Source organism: Caenorhabditis briggsae, assembly GCF_000004555.2.
Source record: "Caenorhabditis briggsae complete genome, chrIV, whole genome shotgun sequence".
Lineage (NCBI taxonomy): Eukaryota > Metazoa > Nematoda > Chromadorea > Rhabditida > Rhabditidae > Caenorhabditis > Caenorhabditis briggsae.
Genome location: NC_013487.2, coordinates 7,406,832 through 7,431,708, shown reverse-complemented (window position 1 = coordinate 7,431,708; position 24,877 = coordinate 7,406,832). Strand labels below are relative to the sequence as shown.

Genomic DNA, 24,877 nt, shown 5'->3' with positions numbered 1-24,877 from the left:
GTTTCAAAATTGTTACAGTATTTACGCAGTCTGGTAATAATTTAACCTTCATGTTGAGCCAAGAAGAAGTTTCCAGCGATTGGATCTCCCAACTTGTTCTTCTCGATGAATTGTTTCACATTGAACTTGGCACGAGAACTTGGTTTTGGAACAGAAATACGTCTTCCCTGATGCTCCCACATCAGAATCACATAACGATGAAGATCGGTTCTTGGTCCTGGAGCTGGACTTCCATAAGCCATTTGATGTTGCCCTGAAAATATCACGTCATTTGAGTCAAATTTAGAATCAGGAAGAAGTGGGGGGGGGGGGGGTGGATAATTGGAGACTAGATCAAAATTAATACTTATGAGGTCAGGTGAAATTCTGAAATTCGTCTCTCACCTCCATTGATTCCATCGATGATATTACTGGCTGGAATGTTGCAGACAAGCCAGTGAAGCCACTCGGCAACCGATGGATTTTTTCTCGACAAATTGTCTGGATCAATCATGAGAACAGTGTAGATGCTTTCTGGATCAGCTCCTGGGAGAGCCCATCTTGGAGCATTCTTCAAGTTTCTGACCTGCATGGTCATTCCTGGTTCGACCTGGATTCCATCCCAGCACAACTAAAAAGAAAATCAATTGATTCCAAAAAGTCAAAAACAATAAATCATACATGAAGTTTTTGCTTTGGAGCATTTTCAATTATTTTTGGAGTGATCTCATGTTGAGCAAAAGCGGCAGCAATGTCAGCCATTGTGGATATTCTGGAAGATCGAAAATTGAAAGAATAGGAAAAGAAGGGAAGATATAAAGACAAGAAAGAAATAAAGAAAAATAACAGGTGTTTCAGGGCGGTTTTATGAGCAGACAACAAAGATGAACAGAAAAAGATAGAAGAAGAGAAAGAGCTCAAGACGATGACGTGGAAAAAAAGAAGAACAAGGATGTAATGTATGGCATTTTGATGGATGGTATGGGATGAACATAGACTGGAAATCAAGAGAGCCAGAAAAGAATCCAGCTGTACAACAAGAATTGATGAGTCAACAAACTAAATAGAGCTAGAAATAAAGAAGATTGAACAAAATTTATCCAACAAAAGAGAAACTAAAGATTCCGTATTACCTGTAATAGAAGCCTAACCAAACAGTCTACTTTGAGCTCAATTATCTCGATTTCTGTGAAGGATACCAAATTTGTCAACGGATGAAATGTTGGTGATATTATGATAAATATTTTATCAGTTGACAATTTTTTGATATCTTTGACAGAAACCGAGATATATGGGCTCAAAGATGCCCATTTAGGGGGTGTTATAGTAAAGTGTTTACGGTAACTGAAACGAAGTCGGTGAACTCGAGAGCTAAACATCGGCTATAATTCTACAAATTGAAAAACTTTTCAATAAAAACCAGAACTCCTGCAATGAGCATAAAACTGAGATGGTGGACTCCTAGAACTTCTTCATCCCATCTGGCCGTTATGAGATCCCTGAATGTGATGTACTGCTTATTACATCGAAAAGGCGGGAAGAACTCAAATTACACTTTCACCCCCTTTTCTCCCGTAGTTCTTCTCATCTTTACCCCATCTGAGAAAAAGAAAACAACAGTTGACCGCCCCCATCTGACTCTGATTCTCTTCTTCTTTTTGAGTCTTTCCGCATCCGGAAAGCTTTAGCTCATCAGATATCCAATGTGGTTTTTGAACGTTGTGATGAAATTGCGATGAAGATCGTTTGGAACTTTGGGTGGAAGAACCTTTTGGAAAGTTCCTTGGACAATTTGGAACGCAGTGGAAGTGAAGACTGAAACAATATTGGGAATAATTTATTTTTGGAATATTTCCTATATTCTTTTCCAAATCAGAATATTATCAGAAACTCGATTTCATAAAAAAATGTCCGACAGGTGAAATTCAGAAAATCCGACTCATTCCTATCAAATACACCCTTCTTTCATACTTGCGAATCTTTCTGACTCGTTTACTCCACCCGCCCATTTTATTCTATTTTTTTCCATTTCTTCATTAATCACTCCATCTGAATCACAAGACGCTTTTCAAAAGTCAAATGTACACGTATTCTGAAGTGACAGTGGATGTGAATACACCAAATATTCTTCTGACCTTCTACCGTATCCATGGAGTGTTTGCTTTGGTTTTCAATATTTTAGGCGTGGTTCTGATTATGAAAAATCCTAGAATTGTGAGACTATATCGAGGATTCATGTTGAATATGCAGGTAAAGTGATTTCCATTTTCGTCGATACAAACTAGATGTGTTTTGAAGTTTGAGTACAGCTGAAAGAAGAATTCCTCGAACTCATAGAATTATTTTTAGCTCGAAACGTCTGTTGGTTCAAAAGAGTTTGAAGCTTGGGTTCATAGGGTTTAGTTCATAGAAAACTTATACCTGTACAGTAACTGAAATACCGTATAACCTATAATAGAATGAGTGGTTCTTCTATTGCTACAAGGTACCTCCGGACAGCCCTTCCATTACAGGGGCCCTCCTAATACAAGTTTTACAATATTCATTCAAGAAACAATAAATATTTTGAATGACTAATTATTTATTGTAAATCAGAAACAGCTTCTGCTATGGGACATTGTTGCCTGATCATGAATCTAGAAATTCAAACAAATCAAGAATGATTAATTCCAAATCAGACCACCTGCTTGAACTTTAATTTGAAACCAATTCGACATCCCAACTTGCAGATTCTGTCTCTTCTGGCTGATGCTCAAACAACACTTTTAATGCAGCCTGTTTATATATTTCCCATAATCGGAGGATACACAAATGGAGTTTGGTGGAATGTGTTTAGGATGTCATCTCATTTACAAATGGGAATATTTCTTCTCTTATTGTATCTACAAGTAGCTTCGATAGTTTGTGCTATTGTTACAAAATATCATGTTGTATCCAATATTGGGAATGTAAGATAAATTTTAATTAGATTGACACTTTGAATACTGATAATTCAGACTACCAATCGTCCGTTGTTGTTCTGGAACTTTGTTATCTTTTATCATTGTTGTGCTTTCTTGATTTTCGGAATATTCTGCATGTCATACCTAACTAAGGAACAAGCAGTGGACCTTGTAAAAATAGTGAGAATCATCCGCGGAACCAAAAAAAGTCAAAGATTTTTCAGAAGTTTCCAAATGCAATGAACATTTTTACGGTGGAAAATGTTGAAATTTACGATATGGAAGTTAATAAATGGATGATTATGACAACTTCATGATTATAGCCATGTTAACAGTAAGGATTTTAAGGCCATTAATAGTAAAATCTGAAAAAAATTTAGAGCTCTATTCTAATCTCATTGTATTTCTCCATCCGGCTCTTAAAAACTCTTCGTTCAAAGCGTTTAGTCATTTCTGCTAGAAGTTTTCGAGGACATCAAATTGCAGTTACAAGTCTCATGGCACAAGCAACTATCCCTTTCATTGTAATAATCATCCCAATTGGAACTATTGTTTATTTTTTCGTTCATATTGTACCGAATTCACAAGGTATTAAACTTTTTAAAGACAAGTAGAAAGTGTTTGGGTTTTCAGGAATATCCAACATAATGATGGCAATATATTCTTTTCATTCATCACTATCCACTGCTGTCATGATAATCAGCACTCCACAGTATCGAAAAATGATAAGAAGAGGATTCAAGTAAGATATACATGATTTTGTTTTTAAATGAAACGGAGCAAATAAATTTCAGATTACCAACTGCTTTAACTTCTCCTCAAATGACAAGAGTCCACCCTTTATCGGCAACTACATTCCGGTTGAAGAAACTATCCAACCCGGGAATGTGATCTATTTGAAACTAAAGCACCAATGTTTATGAAGTTTTTATTATGCCATGTTAATTAAATACATTTCAAAAAGATCGATATAGAAAATATTTCGTCGATAAAATCCGTTTACAAACAAACTGCAAAAAAGAAATTGAGTAAAGACTAAATGTCTCGGAATCCTGTTTCCTGATGAATTGATGCAATGTCGGAGAGCCTGAAAATGAAAAAAAGGTTACAGGAAAAATTATCATTTCTTACTGTTTTTTGTCTGTATACTCTGGTAGTTGGTTTTCAATATCCGCCACCTCATCAAGAACATCTTGGAGTTGCTTCTCCTTTTCAGCCTCCAAAAGTGTTTCATCGGGAATATGGTATCCAATGAAGAACTCATAAATCCATGCTCCTAGAACTCCTCCAATCATTGGACAGATGATAGGAATCCAGAACCATTTGTAGTTTCTGTAGCTGAAAACTTCCCATCCGTATCCAACACAGAGGGAAAATAGACGAGGGGCAAAATCTCTTGCCGGATTGATTGCATATCCTGCATTCAAAGCCATTGACATTCCAAGGAAAGATAATAATCCGGCAATCCAGGCAGGTTGAAGGAATGATGGAATTTCATTTCTACTGTCTGTAATTGCAGCTACTCCCAAACAGAGCACCAGTGTTCCAGCGATTTGATCTACGATTGCATTGAAAGTTCCGAGGAAAGGACCAGGATACGTGGCGAATATGGAAGCAGTCGCAGTGTGGCCGGTTACTGTACGATTTCCTCCTTCGAATGCATTTATAGCATCTCAAATTGATGATTTTCAGAAACAGTGTCTGTTTAATTACTTACCGAAATAGACACAAAATACTCCAAACGCTCCAATAAATGCTCCAATATTCTGAGCTACTACATATACCAGAAATCGAATCACATTCATTTTTCCTTGTGTTAATTGAAAAAACGAGACAGCTGGGTTGAGATGAGCACCGGATATTTTGGATCCCATTAGAACAGCCAACATCAGAGCAATGCCCCAACCAACTGAAACTCCGATCCACTCGTTATTCTTTCCTTGTGAAAGAACGTATTGGGCATTCACGCATTCTCCACCGAACTGAAAAAAGGGAAAATTAGAGAAAGGAAACAGAAAAACACTAACCACGAGGAACGCTGTGCAAAAAAGTTCTGCAATGAAAGCCCGAATCAACTCATTTTCTACAACGAACTTGGGCTTAAGTTTCTCCACTAAATTGCCTGTCATCTGAAAATAGCAACGATCAGATTCAAGTTATACTTTCAGCAAACCTTTTCTTCTTTGGATTTCAGAATCGGCGGAGGTCGATTCGTATGCTGTGAAGACTTCTGACTTGGAGCAAACTCGAACGGAGTATCTGTGACAGCGACAACTGAATTGTCAACTGACTTTCTGTCTACTGCGAATGGAGGCGATCCTGCATAAGAACAACAATAAACTGTTTGTCGTGAAAAAGAAGGAAAAGGGGGCTGGAAATAAAATTCATTTCAAACATGGAAACGATGGGCTTCCGTGTGGTGTTCCCACAAATTATAGATAGCGGTAGAGATGGATTCGCAGAGACAAATATGGGAAAATATTCAAAAAATCGGGAGAAGAAATGGAAAACTCTCCATATTTCACATCAATAAAAGCAAAACATTTTGGAAAAATAATACCTGGAGGTGAATGCATGGCAACACTAAACGGATTTTCTGCATCTGGCTGTGGCAGATTTTTCACTGCCAACTCATGAATCGAAAGAGCATCGTTCGTGTCAAATGGAAATTTGAACGAACGATCGGAAGAATCAGAGGAAGAATCGGACAACATCGGAATGAAATAGACAGAAATCTATGACATGGGGAAGACACTCGACCTACCAAAATCTAGTTTTTTTTCGACTGAATTTAAAAATAGAACTTCTTCCATTCTACCACAATATATTAGCAACTGAAAGAAATCAATTTGTCTCCTTCAAAGAAAAAACACTGTTTTGGTAGGCTATTACGGTATAGGAATTCGAAATTTTATGAAAAAAGAGACGAACTTATAAATTAGACGAATAATTGGAATCAACCAAAAGATATGCAGCGAAAGTGATTAATAAAAGTTAACTATGTTTCAATAGCAAAACTGGGAACAATAAAAAAGACGGGCGATTGTTGCTTGCAAAAAACAATGCGGCATTTTTCTTGTCAACCCAACAATAAAGCTCACTCAGATCTGGAAACAACTTCTATGTCTGCTACAGTACCCCTAGAAGTTCTCGAGAACTAATCCATTAAACTATATACAAAAAACAATCTGAAATCGTTTCCTCCAGCGATACAGTATCTCTTGAATGACGTCAGAAAAATGTGTTTACAATGAGACTACATATTCTCTCTGCCCACGGTTTTTAAGTAAAATTAATCGAGCAAAGAAAGTGTGATAAGCCCTACTTTCAGCAAGCACCTACACGTGACGGCTCTAGAAATGCCGGGAGCAATGGTAGAAACGACAAAATTTAATGCTCTCTGTCTCTCGGTGCGTCGTGTTCTGGGTACAGAGAAAGAGTGATATTAGTGGAAGACTGCAGTACATGCGAACCGCCTCATTTTACATTCCGGAGACAAGAGAAATTTGAATAAGCTGGAATTCTGGAAAATGTAAAAAAGAGAGAAATTGTAAAAAGAATCGTTGTGTTGATACTGTATTTCATAAATCAGAGAAAACAAAAATTGTTGACTGAAAACATCAAAGAATCAATTCGAAACATTATTTTGTGGATATACATGAATCTGGTCAAAACTGACGTGAGAGATACTTGTAGTTGGTTCAAATGTATCAATTTTTCAGAATTGATAAACTTGGACAAACTTAATCAGATATGATACAACTCATTAATTACTTCAAAATGATACTATTTGGAAAACTTTATCTTGTCTATGAACAATATTATAACCAAAACGGACCCCACAAAAACAGCAAGGGCCTGGTCCAGCCTGGGTCAGCTGAATTGGTGGTCAATGTAAATTTTCCTCTTCTGATTTCTCTGATTCTATTGTTTTTGTTGTTTTTTTAAACATTGTACCGCCTTCTTGTTTGAACTTCGAGTTGGAAACAAGGTTCATCTCTGTTATTCAATCTGCTAGAATTCGCACCCAAAATGGCATGGTATGTGAATCAAAAAAACATTGGCTGTTGTTTTGTCACCAAAAATTGAAATTTTTCAGAGTGGTTCTATGAAAATTGAGTCAACTTCTCATAGATCAAACTGCCGGATGAACCTACTATTTCTGTATATTTTGGTTATTTTTATCATCTGATATTTTCATGAATCATAAAGATTTTTTTTCAGTTTTTTGCATTTTTCAGTTAATGCAAGCATAGTTTTTTTGTTAATTTAGTCAATCTTTTTGATTTTTGTTTTCTTCCCCATCACGCGATGACTTTTTTTTTGAAAGACCACGGAGGGAGAAAAAATGTGATAAGAGAAAAGAAACAATGTACTCAAAAACGGGGGACACAATGTAATACACGTAACAGGGATCGGCATACTTGTAACGGGCCGGGCCGGGCTTTTTTCCGAATTTCGAAGGCCCGGCCCGGCCCGGCGGGCCCGTCATTTCACAAGTTTTGAAAATTTCCAAAAACACATAAGGGGGGAACCCTTATGTGATTTGTTTCGATTAAAAAAATCATTTTTCGAGTTTTTTCGATCTTCTTAGATCAAACAGACAAACAATCCAAAAAAACAAGAAAAATGAAGAAAATTATATTGAGATTTGGCTCAAAAATACAGAATTTTGATACCGGGTCTTGAAAATTTCCTCAAGCCCGGCCCGGGCTTTGTCGGGCCGGCCCGGAATTTACAAGTATGGGGATCGGGAGGCTCTAAATATCTAATTGGTGAAAATTGCGGAGATAAGGACCCAATATCCAAGGGTACATTTAGTTTTTATAGTTAGGAGCACATTGGTTTTAAGGGTTAATTGGATTTTGTGGTACATATGGGAGGGCAAAAGAAACAATTTTTTACAGACAATTGCTCTTTTTGCTCAAAATTAAAGGGTTATGCTAAAATACTCTACACCCCAAGATCCCATGTACCCTCCGAACCAATGCACTCTTGGATTCTAGCGCGGATGATATTGGGATGAAAAAACAAGTGTGAGGTCATCGGAAGTCTGACTTACGCGCGTTATCTGTCACAATGACTATCATATAAAAAACTATGACGGTGAATGCTATCTCATTTTTAGCTCAAATTTCCACTTATGTTCAAATTCGAAATCCACGCCTCGATCTAGGTGAAAAAACATATCAACTCCTTCGTGGCTTTTTTCCACATCTTTGCATCAGATAATTTTTAAATTTCTGATGCTGATTGCTTATTTCACAGATAATTGGTAATCAAATTCTACGTCACCACTTCTGCAATTCTTTCGTTCTACATCATCAAAATGCAACGCTTCGATGATCGTATGCCTATGAATTCAATCTCGTATTCCACGATCCAAACTGAACAGAGTCCAGATTATTCAGGTGAAATAAGCATTTTGAAATAGTTCTGAATATATGTTCTTCAGATGATTCCTGCACTTGTGGACATGATGATATGGCGTTTGGAGATGGATTGGGTTACAATAGAAGATTTGTCCACAACAAAACTTTCTTGCAAAACTTTTCAAAAGTAGAGAGCAATATCAATTACGGTACTGCAACGGAGCACGAACTCAATGCACCATATCCGAAACAAGTTGCTGATCGTTACGAAGCGGAATATGATTACTGTATGAGATGGGCATGTGACTACAAGTACGTCGCCGCCAGAGTCATTCCATTCCAATCCAATTTTTATTCTGTTGTTCGACTCATTTTCAAGGGCAAAAGTAGGACTGCAAAGTGTAAATATAGTTTTTTTGATTTCCTTTTTCAGACTGGGTTTTGGATTGTGCCAACTTTGATGAAGGTCAATACGATTACTGTGGATGGTTGCCTACTATCACTTCTCCTCGAACCTTTCAAAAGTCCGTTTTGACAGATTCCTCTGATTTGTCTTACCATCGTGTGGAAGCCGGAAAAACTCTTCAATCATCCGACACTGGATATGGACTTCAATCACTCAAAACAGATTACTCGGGAAATTCAGGACTCACGAAAGACCCAATTGGTACATCTAGCTAATTGGTGTCGTTCTTTTAATTTTCTTTTTAGACTCTGATATCTACAAAGTGATGGGTTCGTCTTCTGAAGTCTCGAAGGAGTCTCCAATGGAAGAAAGTCTTCATTCAACCATTGAAAATCTTTCTCCAATTCTCAAAAACAACATGGTCATCCAATCGTCGAGCGAAATTTCAACTGGGTCCAGTCTGAAAGCTGTATTTCAGGATCTTGTTGAACTCGATCAATTCTTTGCTCAACAAGTTGAAGAGGCTCAAACGCATCAAAGTTCTCTTGAGGATTATGTGAACTGTCTCACCACTGCTCACTCATTTTCTGCAGTTTCTCTCACTTCACAATACGGTAATCGAAGAAATATGAGAAATCATGAGACATCACACTTTTTCAGAATCGGTTTCATTTCCAACTACTTCTCCACCATCGTCTTCAGTAGCTGATGAGATTGTTCCGAAACTAGCAGCTCCAACGATGATTTCTCAATTATTTTGTTTGGCTGGAAAGAAGCTAACAATCGGTTTCTGGAAGAATTGGACAAAATCTAAAAATTAGAATCGATCTGCTTTTCTTTTTTCCGTTTTCTTTTTCCCTGAAATAAATGATGTTGTATTATACTGATGCAAAATACCGAGCTATGGCATAGGAACGCCGGTAACCGTGGCCAAAGGTCCCCCAACGGCGGGTACAGTAACCTAAAACTATTTATATTCTCCGAAATATCAGTAATTTTTTAGTTCTCATTTTCGACTTGTTTGGGGAAAAACAGCAGAAAATTCGACATCGACGAAAAGCAGTAAAATACGAGAAACTGAATCCCGAGAATGAAAATAATTTTAGGTTACGGTTGTTGTCGCTGTGGAACTTTCGGCCAAAGCCGACTGCGTTTCTTTCCCACAGCTCCGATTTATTTTTATCAGAACAGTAGTTGTTCCCTTCATTTCCTCATTCATCTTCCTAAAAGACCTTTTTCCAAATTACCGACTTTTTCTCTTTTTTTGACGATGAGAAGGATAGAAAAGAGGAAAAGAGCACATATTTCAATGCTCGTAACGACTTTCGTCTACGAGAGCCGCTTCGATTCCATTTGAGTTCGTAGCGGAAAAAGAAAATTGAGATGGGAAAAAGGAAACGAGCTGTCACCACGGAGTGACAGATGTTCGTCCCCAAATCCATAAATAGGGGTGGGCAATGAAAAAAGAAGTCGTTTCGTGATGGGGACGGGAAATGTTTTCGTGAATGGCAAATGGAAGGTCAGTTTATTGGTTTTGGTCGTGGTGAAAAGAAGAGAACCGAATACTGGATGAATGGTTCCATTACTCCCTGTATCATCTTTTATGAGAAACAGAGATGTCCGGATTCTGAATTCCGTGTTTTTTTATTCCGGATTCCTAAAAAATGTGGGATTCCGAGAAAATTATTTTCGTCGGATTTTCAGCGAATGTTTTAATCTGCAAGAATTCCTGTTACATTCACCGAATTCCGCGTTTTCTTTCGTTCCGCGGAACGTTCCGGATTACGTATTCCGAATTCCGAGGAAATTATTTTATGATGGTTTCCATATTTCGCCTTCCGAGAAGCTAAATTGTAGTGCCGCGTAACACTGCTACAAACCCATTTTCATTGAGCTTTGAGACCATTTTTATTAATTTGTCATTTTCTCAGTTCTTTGTTTCTCTGATGTCTCTCTGACTTTCTCATCACCCGCAAATAAACTTTTTTTTCGAACAACTCTCTTTTTTTTCTTAAGAGAGTTGCGCATCTCAAAACGTGAAACGGACAATGTTTGACAATGAGTCGAAAGGCGGCAAAATGAACAGAAATAGAATATTTGGGTTACTTGATTACAGATTTTTCGTTTATTTAAAGAAACAATGACTGGTTTCAAAAGAGGTTTCTACTCTCATTTTGGAAAAAAAGGTTGCACTTGGAAACACAACAAGTTTCAAATGAGAAACTTGAGAATACCTGAGATTCCTCAAGTTTCTACAGTAAGACTTCTAGAATTTGAGTTCAAGTATAGAAACTCATTCCCACGGTGCGAAAACATCTCTGTTATGTTGTCAAAAAATAGGTGGAATCTTTTCTGTTCTGTTTTTGAGTCGCACAACACAATATTCTCTTTTTTTCTAGTTTTAACATTCGAAAAGCTAACGTTACTTTTTTGTGGTTGAAGAGTTGCCATTCATGAAATGTGGACTCAGTTGATCAAATATACCTTTTGGGAAGAGAAAAAACGAAGACTGATGACACATCACATTGAGCAGTTTCAAACTTTGGTTTGTGTATTTCGGAGAAAAGAAACTGTCTTTGATAACAGTTTACGATTTTTGTCAAAGTATTGAAAAGAATAGGCTATGCTCGATTGGGAGAATTCCTAGTTTTTCAGATCGCACATACCGTAAACACTCCAATAGAACGCCCCCCCCCCCTAAGCGTCCACTTTGAGCTAAATTATCTCTACTCTTGTGAAAGATATCAAAAAGTGGTAAACTAGCAAAATGTTTCTGTTTTTATAATAAACATGTTGGCAGTTGACTACTTTTGCATATATTTTACAGGAAAATAGATAGATAGGCTCAAATTTGGTGGGGCATTCTATTAGTGTTGCCGGTATTTATGGAACTCGATTGAGTTTATCTTTTTGTTATCACTTACTAACTGTTTTATTTCGAAAATATAGCTTTAGAAAATAAGACTTCCCACTGCTATTTCTATCTCTCTTTTTTTTTTGGGTCAAACTGATTCATCATTTCATCTTCTATTCGAGTAATTAGACAAGGCCACACGAACGTTTTTCCAAATTGCCAATGACATTCAACCTATTCAACCCTATTTTTCCTCAAACAATTCAAGTCAAAAGAATTTGCCTGTCGACGTAATAACTCTTGAATCGTATTGTACACATTTTCCAATTTTTACGATCTTTTTTGTTCACCTCTTTCTTCTTCTTTTAATTATTCTACTCCTCCCTTGCCTCTCATCTTCTCCTATTTCTTATCATGCTCTTTTTCTTGGCTCGTTTCACACACATATGACATGATTTGGCAACATTTTGCTGTTCTTTCATTGTCTTCTTATTTCACTTTCCGTTTCGGGTCTCTTATACCAACTGTACACATTCTGGAGATAAGAGAATAACGGGTTGCTCCAGAAATGCTGGAGAGAAAATGCAACACTAACACAACTCAAAAGAAATACCGTCATCTTTTGAAAATGTGTCGAATTTTGATGAGAATCGTTTTTCGTAAGATTTCTCGAATTCTGAATGAGTTACTGTCGGCTATGATGTGTTTCAATGCACCAAGTTTCCTTATTTCTTTTCAATTTCTCTTTTTTTCTTTTCACCCTTTCTTGTGCTCCAGGAAACACAACTCAATTACCAGAGCATTTACTTCGTCGTCCACCACTTTCTTCTCTACACCTTCTTGCTTTCTTTCGATTGCTTTTTTCTTTTCTTTCAGTTTGCTTAAAACGGAGCCATTAAAAATTTGGGGTCCTTATGTCATCGTTGACTGCGTCGGAAGTTTTGTTTTGGGGAACTACTCACTTTTGATTGAACGGTAATATTCGAGAGTTCCAGAAAAACTTTATCCATTTTTTCTCTGTATTTTTGCCGTAATACTGTGATCAACTGAACATTTGTTCACATGATTGAAGATCACAGTTTAATATGCCCTTTCGATCCTCTTCCTCTTTATAAACTTTTTCTCGAATCCCCTAATAGTCGATATAAAGATCATAATCATGTCATAAGACAGGCGAACATTCAGAAGAAAAAATGGACGGCACAATTCGAGTGTGACGCCAAACACAAACAATTTTGGGATGCGCAAAAGTTACCAAAAAAAATGAGATGTACAGAGAAAAAAATAGAAAATATTTGTTAGTTGTGGGTTGAGGAGAAGGGGTGGGCGATGACCTTGAACAGTCCTTTTTTTTCTCCATTTTCTACTGCTATTCCCGACCGAATCGGTCGATTCGAATTGGAGACTAACTAGTTGGGTTAGCCGGTCGTCAATATCCGATCTGAACTCAATTGACAAACATGTGATTTTAGATTTTTGCCCATTTTTTGTTTTCTCTTTTTTGTTGCAAATAACAAAACCATTATTACTCTCGTTTCCATATGAGGTGTTGTCAATAGTGGTAATAAACATGTGATATGAAACTTCATTTCTTCGAACATTTTTCAGACATCCCCCCCCCCCCCTCTGTAACTAACCTTTACAAATGCTCCACCGTTCGCAGATCGTACTAAATCCATAATGGTCCATCTCAGAGAATCACTAATCTGGCTTTCTAACTTATCAGCACCCATTTCAACTGTATACCATAAAACCTGTAGTAGAAGGGCCCCGAATACTGTTAAGTTTTAGCAAATTTATCTTGGCTCCTGTGCAAGATATCAAAAATGAGCCAACATATAAAATATTTGTAAAATTATGATGAACAATTAAACAGTTAACATATTTTTCATATCTTTGTCAGTATCCGAGATAAAATGGCTCAAAATTAAAAAATTAGGTGATCTTCTTTTATAGGTTTTACGGTAGGTATTTTTTGTTCTTTCTGAACGGTTTCTCATTAACTTTCGCCTATGTTCTTAATACAGTTCAAGGGTATGTTTGCTCATCATTCGGTGCCCTTTTACCTTTTCTTTGCGTCTCGACACTCTCATGCCAACTCTTCGTTTATTCTCTCCTTACCAACCTACCACCCAAACAATCCCCCACCTACCTTTTCCTACTCTTACCAGTTTTTCGTTTTTCTCCTTCTTCAACTGTTTACTTTACTTACTTTTATACACTTACTTTTTACTTTTCCTGTGTTCAAAGTACCATTCAGTTTTTTGTAGCTCTTCTTCGAATGCTCCAAAATAAGCTCTGCCCTTCCCCTCCACTTTCTCATTTCTCTATACAACTTGTATTGTTGGGGTGGCCTCAGTGAGCTCTGCTCTTCGTCCGAAATAGTCTCAATTCAATTTGATTGACAAAGCTCATGCACATTTCCTTTTTTTTTCTTCAATTTTTCCCTATTCTAAAACTGTCTCTTCTTCTCCAGTCGCGGTCATTTTGTTCTCTTTTCAAACGAGCCTCTAGAATTAGTCCAAATGGATAAACAAAGTGTTTGAGAGCATCTCAAAAATAAGTTTTCACACCAGTTTGGGATATAGCCTCCAGCATTATTTTTCTTGTTTTTAAGGGATACATTCTTTAAATTAGATAGAAGAGGATACGAAATTCATAAAATAAACATTTCAGAATTCTCATTCCCCAGTTTTCAATATGAAATTCAGAACTTTGAATCTCCGGCTCTGCGAAATAGGGTTCCCCAGTACATGGAACGGCAATCTTCTCATCACAGAAAGCCCCATGATTAGTTGCTCACCGCGGCGTGGCAGTTTTTCGTTTTTATCCCTCGTATCCACCCATTTCTAGTAGTTTTCTTTGTTCGCATTGTCTCCAAAATTTGACGCGCCATTCGAAATGTTTGAACAGCTTCTCTCCCTCTTCCTAGTATTTTTCGAATTTCATTCGTTTTGGACTCTTTCGTTTTTGCGTTACCAGTTGATGGCACATATTCTCTCTTCCCTGGTTTTTATTATGTTTTTTCTATGAAGATCGCTTATCATTCTATGTAGATACTGTATATGTTTTCAATTACGGAAATTAGTATGTATGTTATTAATCTAGGTAATATGGTTATATTTAAAGTTGTATAACGAGAATCTCGAAGAGATCTTTAGGTGAACAATAATAAGAATAAGAATAAGAAAAAAAAAGAATAATAAGAAAGAATAAAAAGAATAATCTACCATAATGTCTTTTAGGATCAAAATTTTTAGACCATCTAAATCAGATATGAGAGAACTTGACGAGTAGTACACAATCATACAGTTTTTTAAAATAGTATTATTTTGTAGTATTTGTCGAGTGCTATCATATATATTTTATAGTTAGTTGGTCCAAAAATATCGATTCTAAAAGAAACTATGGCAGAACCCGGTTTACAAGTATGGTCATTAGACGTTGGGTCTACTTTTCTGAAAACCTCCATATTCAAAGAAAAACATTTTCCACGACCTTGAGCATATCCATGATGCTCCTCCTCTCATCTATAAATCATAAGGTGTTTGATGTTACCAGGAGACAAACCAAATGGGGGATGGGCGGAAAAAGGGACCCTCCGAGTCTTGAGAATTTTCTCTTTTTTATTTTTTTTGGTAAAGAAACACATTCTCTTTTTTTGCTCTTCGTTTCTTATTCTTTTCATCTATGGGCCCCCACTTGCCTTCTTTTATGTTTTTTCCTCCCGAGTGTGAGATTTTCAAAGAATGAAAAAATTAGTTTCTTTTCGGGAGCAGGTGCTCAGATGTTGCTCTCTCTCTCACTCTATATAAACTAATCTCATTCGGACATATTTTTCTCTCACTTCTCCCCCTCTACCAGTTTTTTGTCCTCTTCTCGTTTTTTATCCTTTCGTCAAATCTTTTCTCGATTAGCCAGAATACTGTGGTTTCGTCTTGACTTTTATTGTCTTCATAAGTTTCAATTACTCTCATCGTTGTTGCTTTCTTCTTCGACTTTCCCCTTCAGATGATGCTTTTCAAAAAAAAAAAAGACCCATCCGAAAAGTGCTCATTTTTTATGTTTTTTCATTCTCTTTTCATTTAATGTCTCCCACGAAAATGTGAGTGTGTTTTCAACCATGAGTTCTGAGTTAGATCACGTCTGGTGTCATCTGGAAATTTTCTGTGCTAGTGTGGACCTGCATAATCTAAATAAGCCACGTCATGTCCTGACATTTGAACCTAGACAACATACCCACTGCCAGATGACAAAAGACAAAACTACCCCACGAGGACAATGGCGCCTATTCTCCTGATGCCGTACTGTGGGAGGAAAAGGGCGCAGAAGGTCGTTGGGCAGATTGTAACAGCCGAGAGAGAGAGAGAAAAATAAAAAGAGATGAATAGAAAATATAGAGACTATGGACCTCAGGTACGGAAGGGACGCAGCCGTAGAAAGAGAATCATTGTGGTGACCACATCGGAAGGAAACGGAGAGACGAGTAAATGTCAAAGGGCGACGACGATACCTGTATCAGTTGTGAACATCTAGAGGATTGACGGTCTCTGCCAAAAGTAGAACAGTTCATTCGATACTCTGACCAAAAACGCCCACAAGAGGCAATCACAAGACAATGACTCACCTACAAGGCTACTCTTTTTGTTTTGATAAGATATTTAGTAGTGTTCTTATATGGAAATGTAGGCAGATTTATATACAATATTTACGTTTTTCTTCATGGAGGTGCTTATTTAAATCTAAATCAAGATGATCCCATAAATCTGAAAGATATACTTTTTTGTTGATTTCCTCGTAGCTGTTATTCTGAAACGATCTGAAATTCATTTTTCTTATTTTTGGAATTCATTTCATAAGAGAATCTAGGTTTTTAAAACGTGCTCGTCAGATACTCGGCCTTTGAAAATCTTAATGTTTGTTGTTTTTAATAGAAGCACACCCAAAAGTTTGAGCTAAATTATTTCGATTTCTGTGAAAGATATCAATAAGTGGCCAACTGATAAATTATGCATCATAAAATCACAGATATCTATCTGTTGACAAATTTTTGACATCTTTCACAGAAACCGAAATAATTGAGCTCAAAGTTAATGGTTTGGGTGATTTTATATTAGATAATATACTGTAGCTGGAATCAACTGAAGTTGGACCAAGTCAGTATCAATAATCCATCAATATACATGGTCATAGTTCATTTGAAACTTCCCGTTTTTATGTAACACATATGCACTATCTAACTAATCCTCTTCTTTGCATTACTTTCCAAAAATGCCGTCAATTCGAGACTGACGAGCTCGTAAATTCATAAAAACCAGTTAATACAATACTCTCACTTCCCTTTTTGGTCTTTTCCGAGGGCAGGTAACCGATTTGAATTATAATATTTATGGTATTTATCGACGAGACATGACAAAGCATTCTACATATTTTGCGATTGCGCAATTATAATTCATCGACACCGTTTATCCATTTTTTTTTGTGGTTATCCCTGGTTGTTTTTCAACATCGACTCTATTTATTCTTTTGAAAAAATGAGTGGTATCTGATAATCGGATAATCCCCTAATCTTCCATCTCATCCTGAATCACTTGTTGAAATCTGCACTTTTATCATTTTCCATCTTCTCGAGATGGAATGTTGAGTGACGAACATAGATTTGTTGACAGCACAATTTACAAAAAAAAGTAGGGATACATTAATCATGAAAGATGTAATACACGAAGAGTTGCACACAACTCAAGAGAGAAATGTTCGAGATTTTGAAGTCTTGAATGAGAGATATATCCTCTCATCCACTATGCATTATGTTCTTTTAACATTCTATCTTTGAGCCACCATGTCCGAAAATCTTTGTCCTTTTTTTGGTCAGTTTCTTTTTCACGCTTTCTTTTGGATTCGTGTGTAGATTGGACATGCTCCATGTTTCCAATTTAAACTTTCAATGCTCTACTCTCATCAATCTCACTCCCCTAGGTTTCAAAATGAATCAGAGAACATTAAAATGCTTCTTTTTCCATTCATGTAGAACTCCACCTACCTCATGTTCTCTCTTGAAAGTATCAATCGGAATCCCTATCTGGCTTATCACCTGCTCTTTACATATATAGTAATCCCCAGACTCAAATCAGCTTCTCCATTCTCCATTTATTTTTCAAAACAACAAAAATCGTCGAGAAGACGAAATTGAAGTCAGTGTGGGATTTTGTCGTGGAGAGCTAGTCTCTCTTGGTCACATATCCACTGAAAGTCTTCGTTGATAATACGGGATTTCCGGAGATTTCTAAAGATTTTAAGCCTGGTCGTACCTGTCCTCAAGGTGCCGTTCGTTGTGCCATCCCGCTACGTCTTCACACATTCCTTCTATGTTTTTTTTCTCGTTCTTCAATTTGTCGCCCATCCTAATTTCTCTCTTTACTTTCCAACCCAAACGCTGACTTGACACTGTTTCTTTGTTTCAAATGACCCTTTGTCCCAATCTTTTTCCATTCCCTTCAACCCCTTCTTGTCTTCAGATGACTGTCAATTTGTCTGCGTTTCCATCCAATCACCTACTATATGAAAGTTTTTGTTTAAGAAGTAAAAAACGTATCTTTCCATTTTTAGACTAATTTTGAAAGTTTCGGTTTTGACCACTCAAATCGAAAAGCGGAACGAGAAGCTTCAAAATTGGGGGTTAGTTGACCTTAAAAAGGGGGCGGAAGGGTCATTTTTGTCTGCAAGGGACTGACCTTCTCTCTGAAAATAAGCGCTTCTTTGTTCGAGAATTCATTCAAGTACTCTTCTTCTATTCCAACCCATCACCATTTATTCTTTATCATACCCGTGATTATCTTTTTTATTTCTCCTGTTTTTATATTCTCATGTTTTGTTGTTCAAATTTTTAGGATTCTGTCAAAATAGTTCAAAACAATAGGATGTGTATATTCTGATATCTATTTATATGACCCATTAAAAAGTTTTATATGCGAATCAAATATTAAACATTTAGCCACATTTTTTGAATCCCACTCTTTCCAAATTTTACCAAAATTCCAAGTTTGGTTTTTAATTTCAAAAACTTATATCTGAACTCCTAGTTTTTTTTGTTTTTCCCTCGAATAGTCGCCCGTCGTATTTCGAGAAAAGATTCAGCTCATTTGTTCAAAAATCCAAGTCACCAGGTGACCTAAAAGTTGGAGATTCAGAAAAATGTCCAAAAGTAGGTGCTAATTGTGAAAAAGCCAGAACGTAACATATTCAGCTGTGAGTTTTTCTGCAAAAAATGGTATTTTGATCGTCATTTTTGATGCCATATTGCTCGTTTTTGACCAAAGAATATTTGGTATTAGTAGAGATCCAAGCACTCTCTGAAATGACTATTCTGAAACTACCATTCAAATTTGTTGGCTATCGCACTTTCTCAAATTATTGGAAAAGCTAGAATAGTACATTGGTTACTGTACTCACCACTTGACATTTGAAAGTCATTCGAACTTAGCATTCAGATCTGCTGTTGAGATTCTATAGAGAATGCGGGTTACGGTAGCTAAAAATCTAGACTCAACGGAAACCATCGTTCATTTTCATTTCAAACTTGTTCCTCTTCCTCCCACCATATCCCACTACATTTCTTTTCTTTCCATTCATATATCACAAAAAATTGAGCAACACACACATACTCACACACAAAAATACATACATACACATAAAGTATAACGCGTGTTTCTGGTGTTTCTTGCTTTTGAACCCGAAGAAGAAGAAGATAGGAAAGAAGAAAGAGCAGTCCGTGTCACCTCTTGCTCTTTTTTCTTCCGGGAGAGAAAAAAGAGAGTCCCCACTACTTTGCTTTTTCCCGCAAATCTCTTCTCGTCCCTTATTTTTTTCCGTCTTTTTTTTGTCGTTTACGCAACTTTTTTTTGGGTTTCAATGGTCCTTACTCTGCTGGCCTCGACTTTTAGTCTCACTTACAAAATTTCGGAGTTTTCTAAAGAATAAACTAGTTTCCATATTCTTTTGTGTTTTAGTTCCTAACACAATTATCCTAGAGAATCGTACCTATCTGCAAAATTGAATAATGGTTTGAAAGTCAGATAAATTTAAAATAAATGAAATTGCGGTCTGTGAACTACAGAACCAATACTACAGTATCAAACTACAACCTCTTCAAGCCAAACTAGCATCAAAATAGTTCTCGCTGTAGAATACATGTGAGAATTACACTTCGATCTCTCTGGAAAAGACCACAGAATCATTCTTATTTAAATACTTGCCATTTCCTTAATCATTTTAGTCTTGCCTACTTCCATTTTTCGATTTTCATTCCATGTGACAATAGAAGACCCCATACAAAAATCCATTTCAAAAATGACTTTGGGGTTGGTTGTGGGACGAACCAGTTTACCTGTTTATTTGTGCGGCGCCCCATCTCTTTCCCCCCCCCCCCCCCGCCCTTTGTGTCTGCGTCTCTCTGACCTATGTACTCTCTCATCCCCAACAGGGTCGCTCACTTACTGTATTTACCTGAAAGTCAAGGAGGTTGCTGACAATAAAGAACAAATTATTTAAAATATTGTGGCAACTTTTTTCGAAATTTCTTTTTGGAATGAAAATTAAGGAATAGGTGAGAGGAGGTGGATGGGAAAGTCGCAAAGATAAAGCTTATATAATCTATCATGAGTTCTGAGTCTCGTACTTGGAGATGCTCTCGGTAAATATTTTTAGCGCCTGCCATGGTAAACAGATGAGTTTTCTTTACATCATATGGTTAGAAACAACGAGAAACTTTTCGTTTTTTTTTGAACATGGGGGTTTCCCTAGATTAAGTATCAGATGGAATTTATCTGAAATTGTTAGTAGATTTAGATTCTACCTTGGAGCATTTGTTTTGAAGTATTAGAGATGATTTTTAGAAATTATTTGAAACACTCGACGGTCACTATCGTAACCAGATTTATCCTAACCAGAACCCTTTTCTTAAAACCAAAAAGAAACCACATCCGTCCGAGTCTATTCTTGATTATATCCCTTTCATTGGGATGTTTCTTTTTGCATGTGCATCGAGCATCTCCATCTCCCATTCTCGATGCATCAGAAAACTCATGTCGTGAAATTCGAGAAGTCGTTTTGCGTTTTGCATCGTTTTTCCTTCTTTCCGCCCATCTCATCCTCCCCATTCTCCTTTCGTTTTCTCACACGTTGAACCCTTTTCTCCGTCGTTTTTTGTGTGCCCCTGAATGTTTTTTTTCATCCGAGACCTAAACTTTTTTTGTGTTCATCACTACTTTTTTTACTCCCTTCACTTCTTTTTTTTTCTGACCAATGGTTCTCATATTTGTATGGGAGGCTGAACAGAATGACAAGAGGAGGCGTGAAAAGAGAGGAACAGTGATAATAAAAATATACATGAATATGCATACGATCGCCTTCTCTCATCCTCTTCTCTTTTTTCTCTTTTCCCCTACTTGTAAAACTTGAAGAAGTAAAGAGGGGAACGATTGTTTTTACCCGGGATTACTTATTTTTTTTTGATGGCTCACAAGTGCGATTCGATTTATTTTTAAACACTTAATTTTTTTTCAATTTCAGACATTTAAACCATAACATCATCGAAAACCATTATTTTGAACTTTCCGTCATCGTGAAGCAAATTGGTTTTAACTCTTTTTCCTTTTTTGATTCCCCACCCAATGTACTATCCTTTCTTATCTCGTCTCCAAGTTTTTCATAGTGCACCTTTCATATTTCAATCCGTTGTTTTTAAAATATTTTTTCTGTATCTGTAACGATTCCTATTTTAAGAATGTTTGCCTATGACCGTCTGGCACTCGATCTGGCAGTCTTTAACTTGAAAGATGTTGATTCGGGAAATTCGTCGTCAAGCGAAAGATCATCACCCCCGACACGCATCATGTCACAGGTAAGAAAGAACACTTTCAAATTAAAGTGATCGAAAATTAATTTTTTTGAATGACCTGTTTTTATTATCAATAGTTAGGAATGTAATTAATTTCAAAACAGTTCTTAAGTTAGGTTTTCCATTTTTCCTGTTCTAGTTTCGATAGTTACCGTAAATACTTCAATAGAATTACACCCAATCCGTCAACTTTGAGCCGATATATCTCATTTCCTGTGAAAGGTATCTGAAAGTGGTCAATTGACAAAAAGTTTATCATAATATCAAAATTATTTTGTTAGTCATCAACTTTTTGATACCTCTTACCGGAAATGAGATAGATCTTGATTAGAAGAGCCCATCTATAAATTTCGCTCAATTTCAGAAAAACGTTTTTATCTCGAAAATAAATATGAAGAAATTTTGATAAGTTTATAGATTTTCAAGAATTTCAAACCGAAACAAACTAAAATTTCCGACGAAAATGCTTATAACAAATACTCGAAACTAACTGGGTTCCCTCTAATTAATGGGCCCCTGTAACGGAGAGACCCTCCATAGATGTTTCTACTTTCCGTTGAGAAGGGAACAAGGAAATAATAATATTTACTTCCTCATGTTATCAAAATTATCATTTTATTGACTGTTTTCAGGCTCAGAACATCAATGATGAGTCAGGAAGTAGTGGATACGGTAGCCCGACACGAACACCTTTAGCATCTCCATCCAACGACATATTCAGCTGTAGGTTTTTTTTGAATAGACTCGAAAATTTTCAAATGATAATTGCAGCCGTTCTTCCACTTCAAGTCCAACGTGCCTTCTCAGCTCAAGGACCGGAAGACATTGCTCGTCACTTTGGTGTTTCACCGGCTCCACAGACCAAGCAACCAGTTCAAGAAGTTCAACAACAAACTCAAGCTCAAAACAATCTGAGCACTGCGCAGGCTCTTGCCGCAGAAGACGGTTTCTCTTTAGCTGAAATTGCTGGATTTGCAGAGCTCTTGTCTTCTCCAAAGAAGGTACTGTTCCCTTTTCAAACAAAACTATGTGCATTCCACTTTGATTCCAGACACCACCACCACGCTATCAATGCCACATCTGCTATGCAACCGGTCATCATTACATCTCGGATTGCCCACAACGATTCAATTCTCCGTACGACGAATTGACACCATACCAAGGTAGAAAGAAGTGCTACGGAGAGTTCACTGTGAGTTGTTTGGAAAACTAGGTTCAAATAATCGAGATGTTTATTTTCAGTGCCAACTCTGCAAACGCAAGTGGAACAGTCAGAACAGTGTTGCCAATGAGCCACAGAGCTGCATCAAGTGCCATGTTCCAGTTTTCCCACACAAACAGGTGAGGAAAGAATAAGGTTGATGATTGGTAATTACAAAAAAACTGACCTGATGTCAACATTAATTTTGTAAAGTAACGTATTCTGTAAAGCTGAACTGAAGAACAAAAAAAACCTAAAAGAAAACAAAAGAGAAGAATGCCAAGAAGAAGAAACGCTTCATTTGTTCTCTTCAGTAGTTGACCTACTTAACTTAAACGACTATGTCAGGTGTTTTCTTCCATTAGGTACTACACCCAGGAGATTGGAAAACTGAAAAGAAATATGAGGAACGGATGAGGACCTTTCCTCATATTCACACAGGGATCGAACTGTTGTGGGTATGCGGTGGCACTCTAATGAGAAGAGGCACGATTCTTCTCATTGGAGGGCAACAGCATACCATAGCTGTTTGAGCCCTGTGCATGCATTAGGTAAAAGACTGGAAAAAGTCAATTTTATTTGTTACAGCTCCCTGTTGAGAAAGCCGTGACACTAGGACTAATCAAGGCTCAAAATGTGACCAAAGTTGCTCCAATCGGACACGGAAGACCTCCAGCAAGAAAGCATGAAGAGATATCACGCCGTCATTGAATCCAGACGATGAACGTCTTCCGATTCTTACCAATCGACATAGGAGCCAACTTTTGTTCATCCTATTTGTATCATATTGTTTCTATCTCCTTTCCAAAACAACCACTTCTACTAGATTTCTATAAAAATCAAGAGAGCTTTCAACTTGTTTCTTTTTTCCTTTTTTGTGTGTACATGTCGTTCCTATCCTCCTTTTCCCTTTCTCATCCAAACACTTTCCATGCCGCCCGACCACTTTCTCTCCATTTCTCCAGGTACTCAACTATCTTCTGTAAATTTTTGAGTCTGAAATATTTCATCTCCGAAAAACTCTTTCTATATATTTGATGATCACTTTATTTCGTCTCTGTCTGTATTTTCTCTTATTCTTTTTCTGTAAACTTGTCATTCTCTTTCATCTTTCTAATCTTCCACCATTCAAACCCCGGTCTTTGTAATAATTGTAGGTTTTAGAGTAATAAAAAAGCTTTTTTTTTCAAAACAAATTGAATTTTTAGCTACATTCCAAAAACTCCATGGAATTCAATCAAGACAATTAAGAAAACGGTCATAAAACAAATTGAAAGCTTGCTGAATTTGAAAACCGCGCCAAATATGCATGCAAACGGCCGACTTCGGAATGTCGTTCGTGTAGTCCACGAGGACAAAATCAAAAACTACTTTTGGGAATTCGTTGTTCTTCAAAGTTCTCTTCAATTTCAAATCGGGCTTTCATACTTTTTCGTCTTTAATAACTGATAATTGCTCCTTTGTTTTCATTTTATCAAATCTAATAAATCCTTTTAATACCACCGTTTTCATTTCTTTCCAAACCAGGTTATCAAACCCCTGTCTTTATCAGCCAGCTTTCTGGAAAATTTGCCAAAAATAACAGCTTCTCAACAAGCGAGAATGTGCTGCTAATTTCTAGATGTCGACTGGGGAAGCACCAGGGACGTGTACCGAGCTGCACGACTGTCGTGACGTCATCGGCACCGGTTCTTCCATCGACACGATCAAATTCCACCGCTTCCACATGTTCGACACTGACTGGAAGCTAAAACTACATATTGACTGGGCTGAGGAACTTGGAAATCATGTTTTATCGTTACGGATGCGACACCAAAGGTACTCTGTTGATGATATCTGGAATCTGAATGCTACGATTCGGATTCAAGTTAATGAAAAATGGCTCAAAACGGACACGGTCGTTGAAACGGAGTTTTCGAATCGGAAACGAGAAATCACGATCGCCGACATCGGCAGAATGCCCGAAGAAGTAAACTACGTTACTTGTGTCCACCTGAAAGTTTCGATGCAGGTAAGATATAACCGAAAATAGGGTTGGCAACGGGGCTCTCAAGTCATCGACTGATTGGATTGTGGCAATTTTGTACCCCTGTAGATAATGAATAACTAAAGAAAATAGAAAAATAAATAATTTCACCATTAACTCTCTTAATCCGAAAGTTTGTGCCAGCATAAGTGAATCTTCTAGATTGAAACTACCGTGCTTCACGAGCCATTTGTCAGCTACT

General features: G+C 37.1%; 8 protein-coding genes across 8 annotated transcripts in view; 4 read left to right on the top strand and 4 right to left on the bottom strand.

Annotated features, from left to right (window-relative positions):
- Positions 1-41: 41 nt before the first annotated feature.
- Positions 42-741, bottom strand: CBG05964 (the record flags this gene model as incomplete). The annotated part of the gene is made up of 3 exons (XM_002633197.1): positions 42-253; positions 385-610; positions 661-741. The coding sequence occupies 3 exons, from the start codon at positions 739-741 to the stop codon at positions 42-44; spliced, it is 519 nt and encodes a 172-aa protein (XP_002633243.1).
- A 1,317-nt stretch (positions 742-2,058) lies between these two features.
- Positions 2,059-3,812, top strand: Cbr-sri-19 (the record flags this gene model as incomplete). The annotated part of the gene is given in 8 exon segments (XM_002633198.1): positions 2,059-2,229; positions 2,709-2,927; positions 2,976-3,101; positions 3,146-3,232; positions 3,235-3,255; positions 3,302-3,509; positions 3,555-3,663; positions 3,716-3,812. Coding segments are annotated over 8 exon segments (1,038 nt in total).
- A 144-nt stretch (positions 3,813-3,956) lies between these two features.
- Positions 3,957-5,635, bottom strand: Cbr-aqp-3 (the record flags this gene model as incomplete). Its single annotated transcript, XM_002633199.1, has 6 exons — positions 3,957-4,008; positions 4,053-4,593; positions 4,639-4,903; positions 4,949-5,050; positions 5,095-5,240; positions 5,482-5,635. 6 exons carry the CDS (start codon positions 5,633-5,635, stop codon positions 3,957-3,959), a joined length of 1,260 nt encoding a protein of 419 aa, XP_002633245.1.
- Positions 5,636-8,250: 2,615 nt separating this feature from the next.
- CBG05967 lies at positions 8,251-9,520 on the top strand (the record flags this gene model as incomplete). Its single annotated transcript, XM_002633200.1, has 5 exons — positions 8,251-8,332; positions 8,377-8,679; positions 8,727-8,960; positions 9,005-9,313; positions 9,360-9,520. The coding sequence occupies 5 exons, from the start codon at positions 8,251-8,253 to the stop codon at positions 9,518-9,520; spliced, it is 1,089 nt and encodes a 362-aa protein (XP_002633246.1).
- Positions 9,521-12,340: 2,820 nt separating this feature from the next.
- Positions 12,341-13,286, bottom strand: CBG26329 (the record flags this gene model as incomplete). Its single annotated transcript, XM_045235477.1, has 2 exons — positions 12,341-12,433; positions 13,191-13,286. 2 exons carry the CDS (start codon positions 13,284-13,286, stop codon positions 12,341-12,343), a joined length of 189 nt encoding a protein of 62 aa, XP_045098498.1.
- A 6,507-nt stretch (positions 13,287-19,793) lies between these two features.
- CBG26328 lies at positions 19,794-19,808 on the bottom strand (the record flags this gene model as incomplete). Its single annotated transcript, XM_045235476.1, has 1 exon — positions 19,794-19,808. One exon carries the CDS (start codon positions 19,806-19,808, stop codon positions 19,794-19,796), a length of 15 nt encoding a protein of 4 aa, XP_045098497.1.
- Positions 19,809-21,334: 1,526 nt separating this feature from the next.
- On the top strand, positions 21,335-23,360 carry CBG05969 (the record flags this gene model as incomplete). The annotated part of the gene is made up of 5 exons (XM_045235475.1): positions 21,335-21,451; positions 22,087-22,449; positions 22,500-22,640; positions 22,691-22,789; positions 23,238-23,360. 5 exons carry the CDS (start codon positions 21,335-21,337, stop codon positions 23,358-23,360), a joined length of 843 nt encoding a protein of 280 aa, XP_045093109.1.
- A 910-nt stretch (positions 23,361-24,270) lies between these two features.
- The window catches only part of CBG05970, a gene marked incomplete at both ends in the record, with an annotated part of 1,582 nt that continues 975 nt past the window's right edge, over positions 24,271-24,877 (top strand). The window contains one exon of the mRNA XM_002633202.1: positions 24,271-24,660. Coding sequence (XP_002633248.1) covers positions 24,271-24,660 — 390 coding nt within the window. The remainder of the gene's footprint in view (positions 24,661-24,877) is intronic.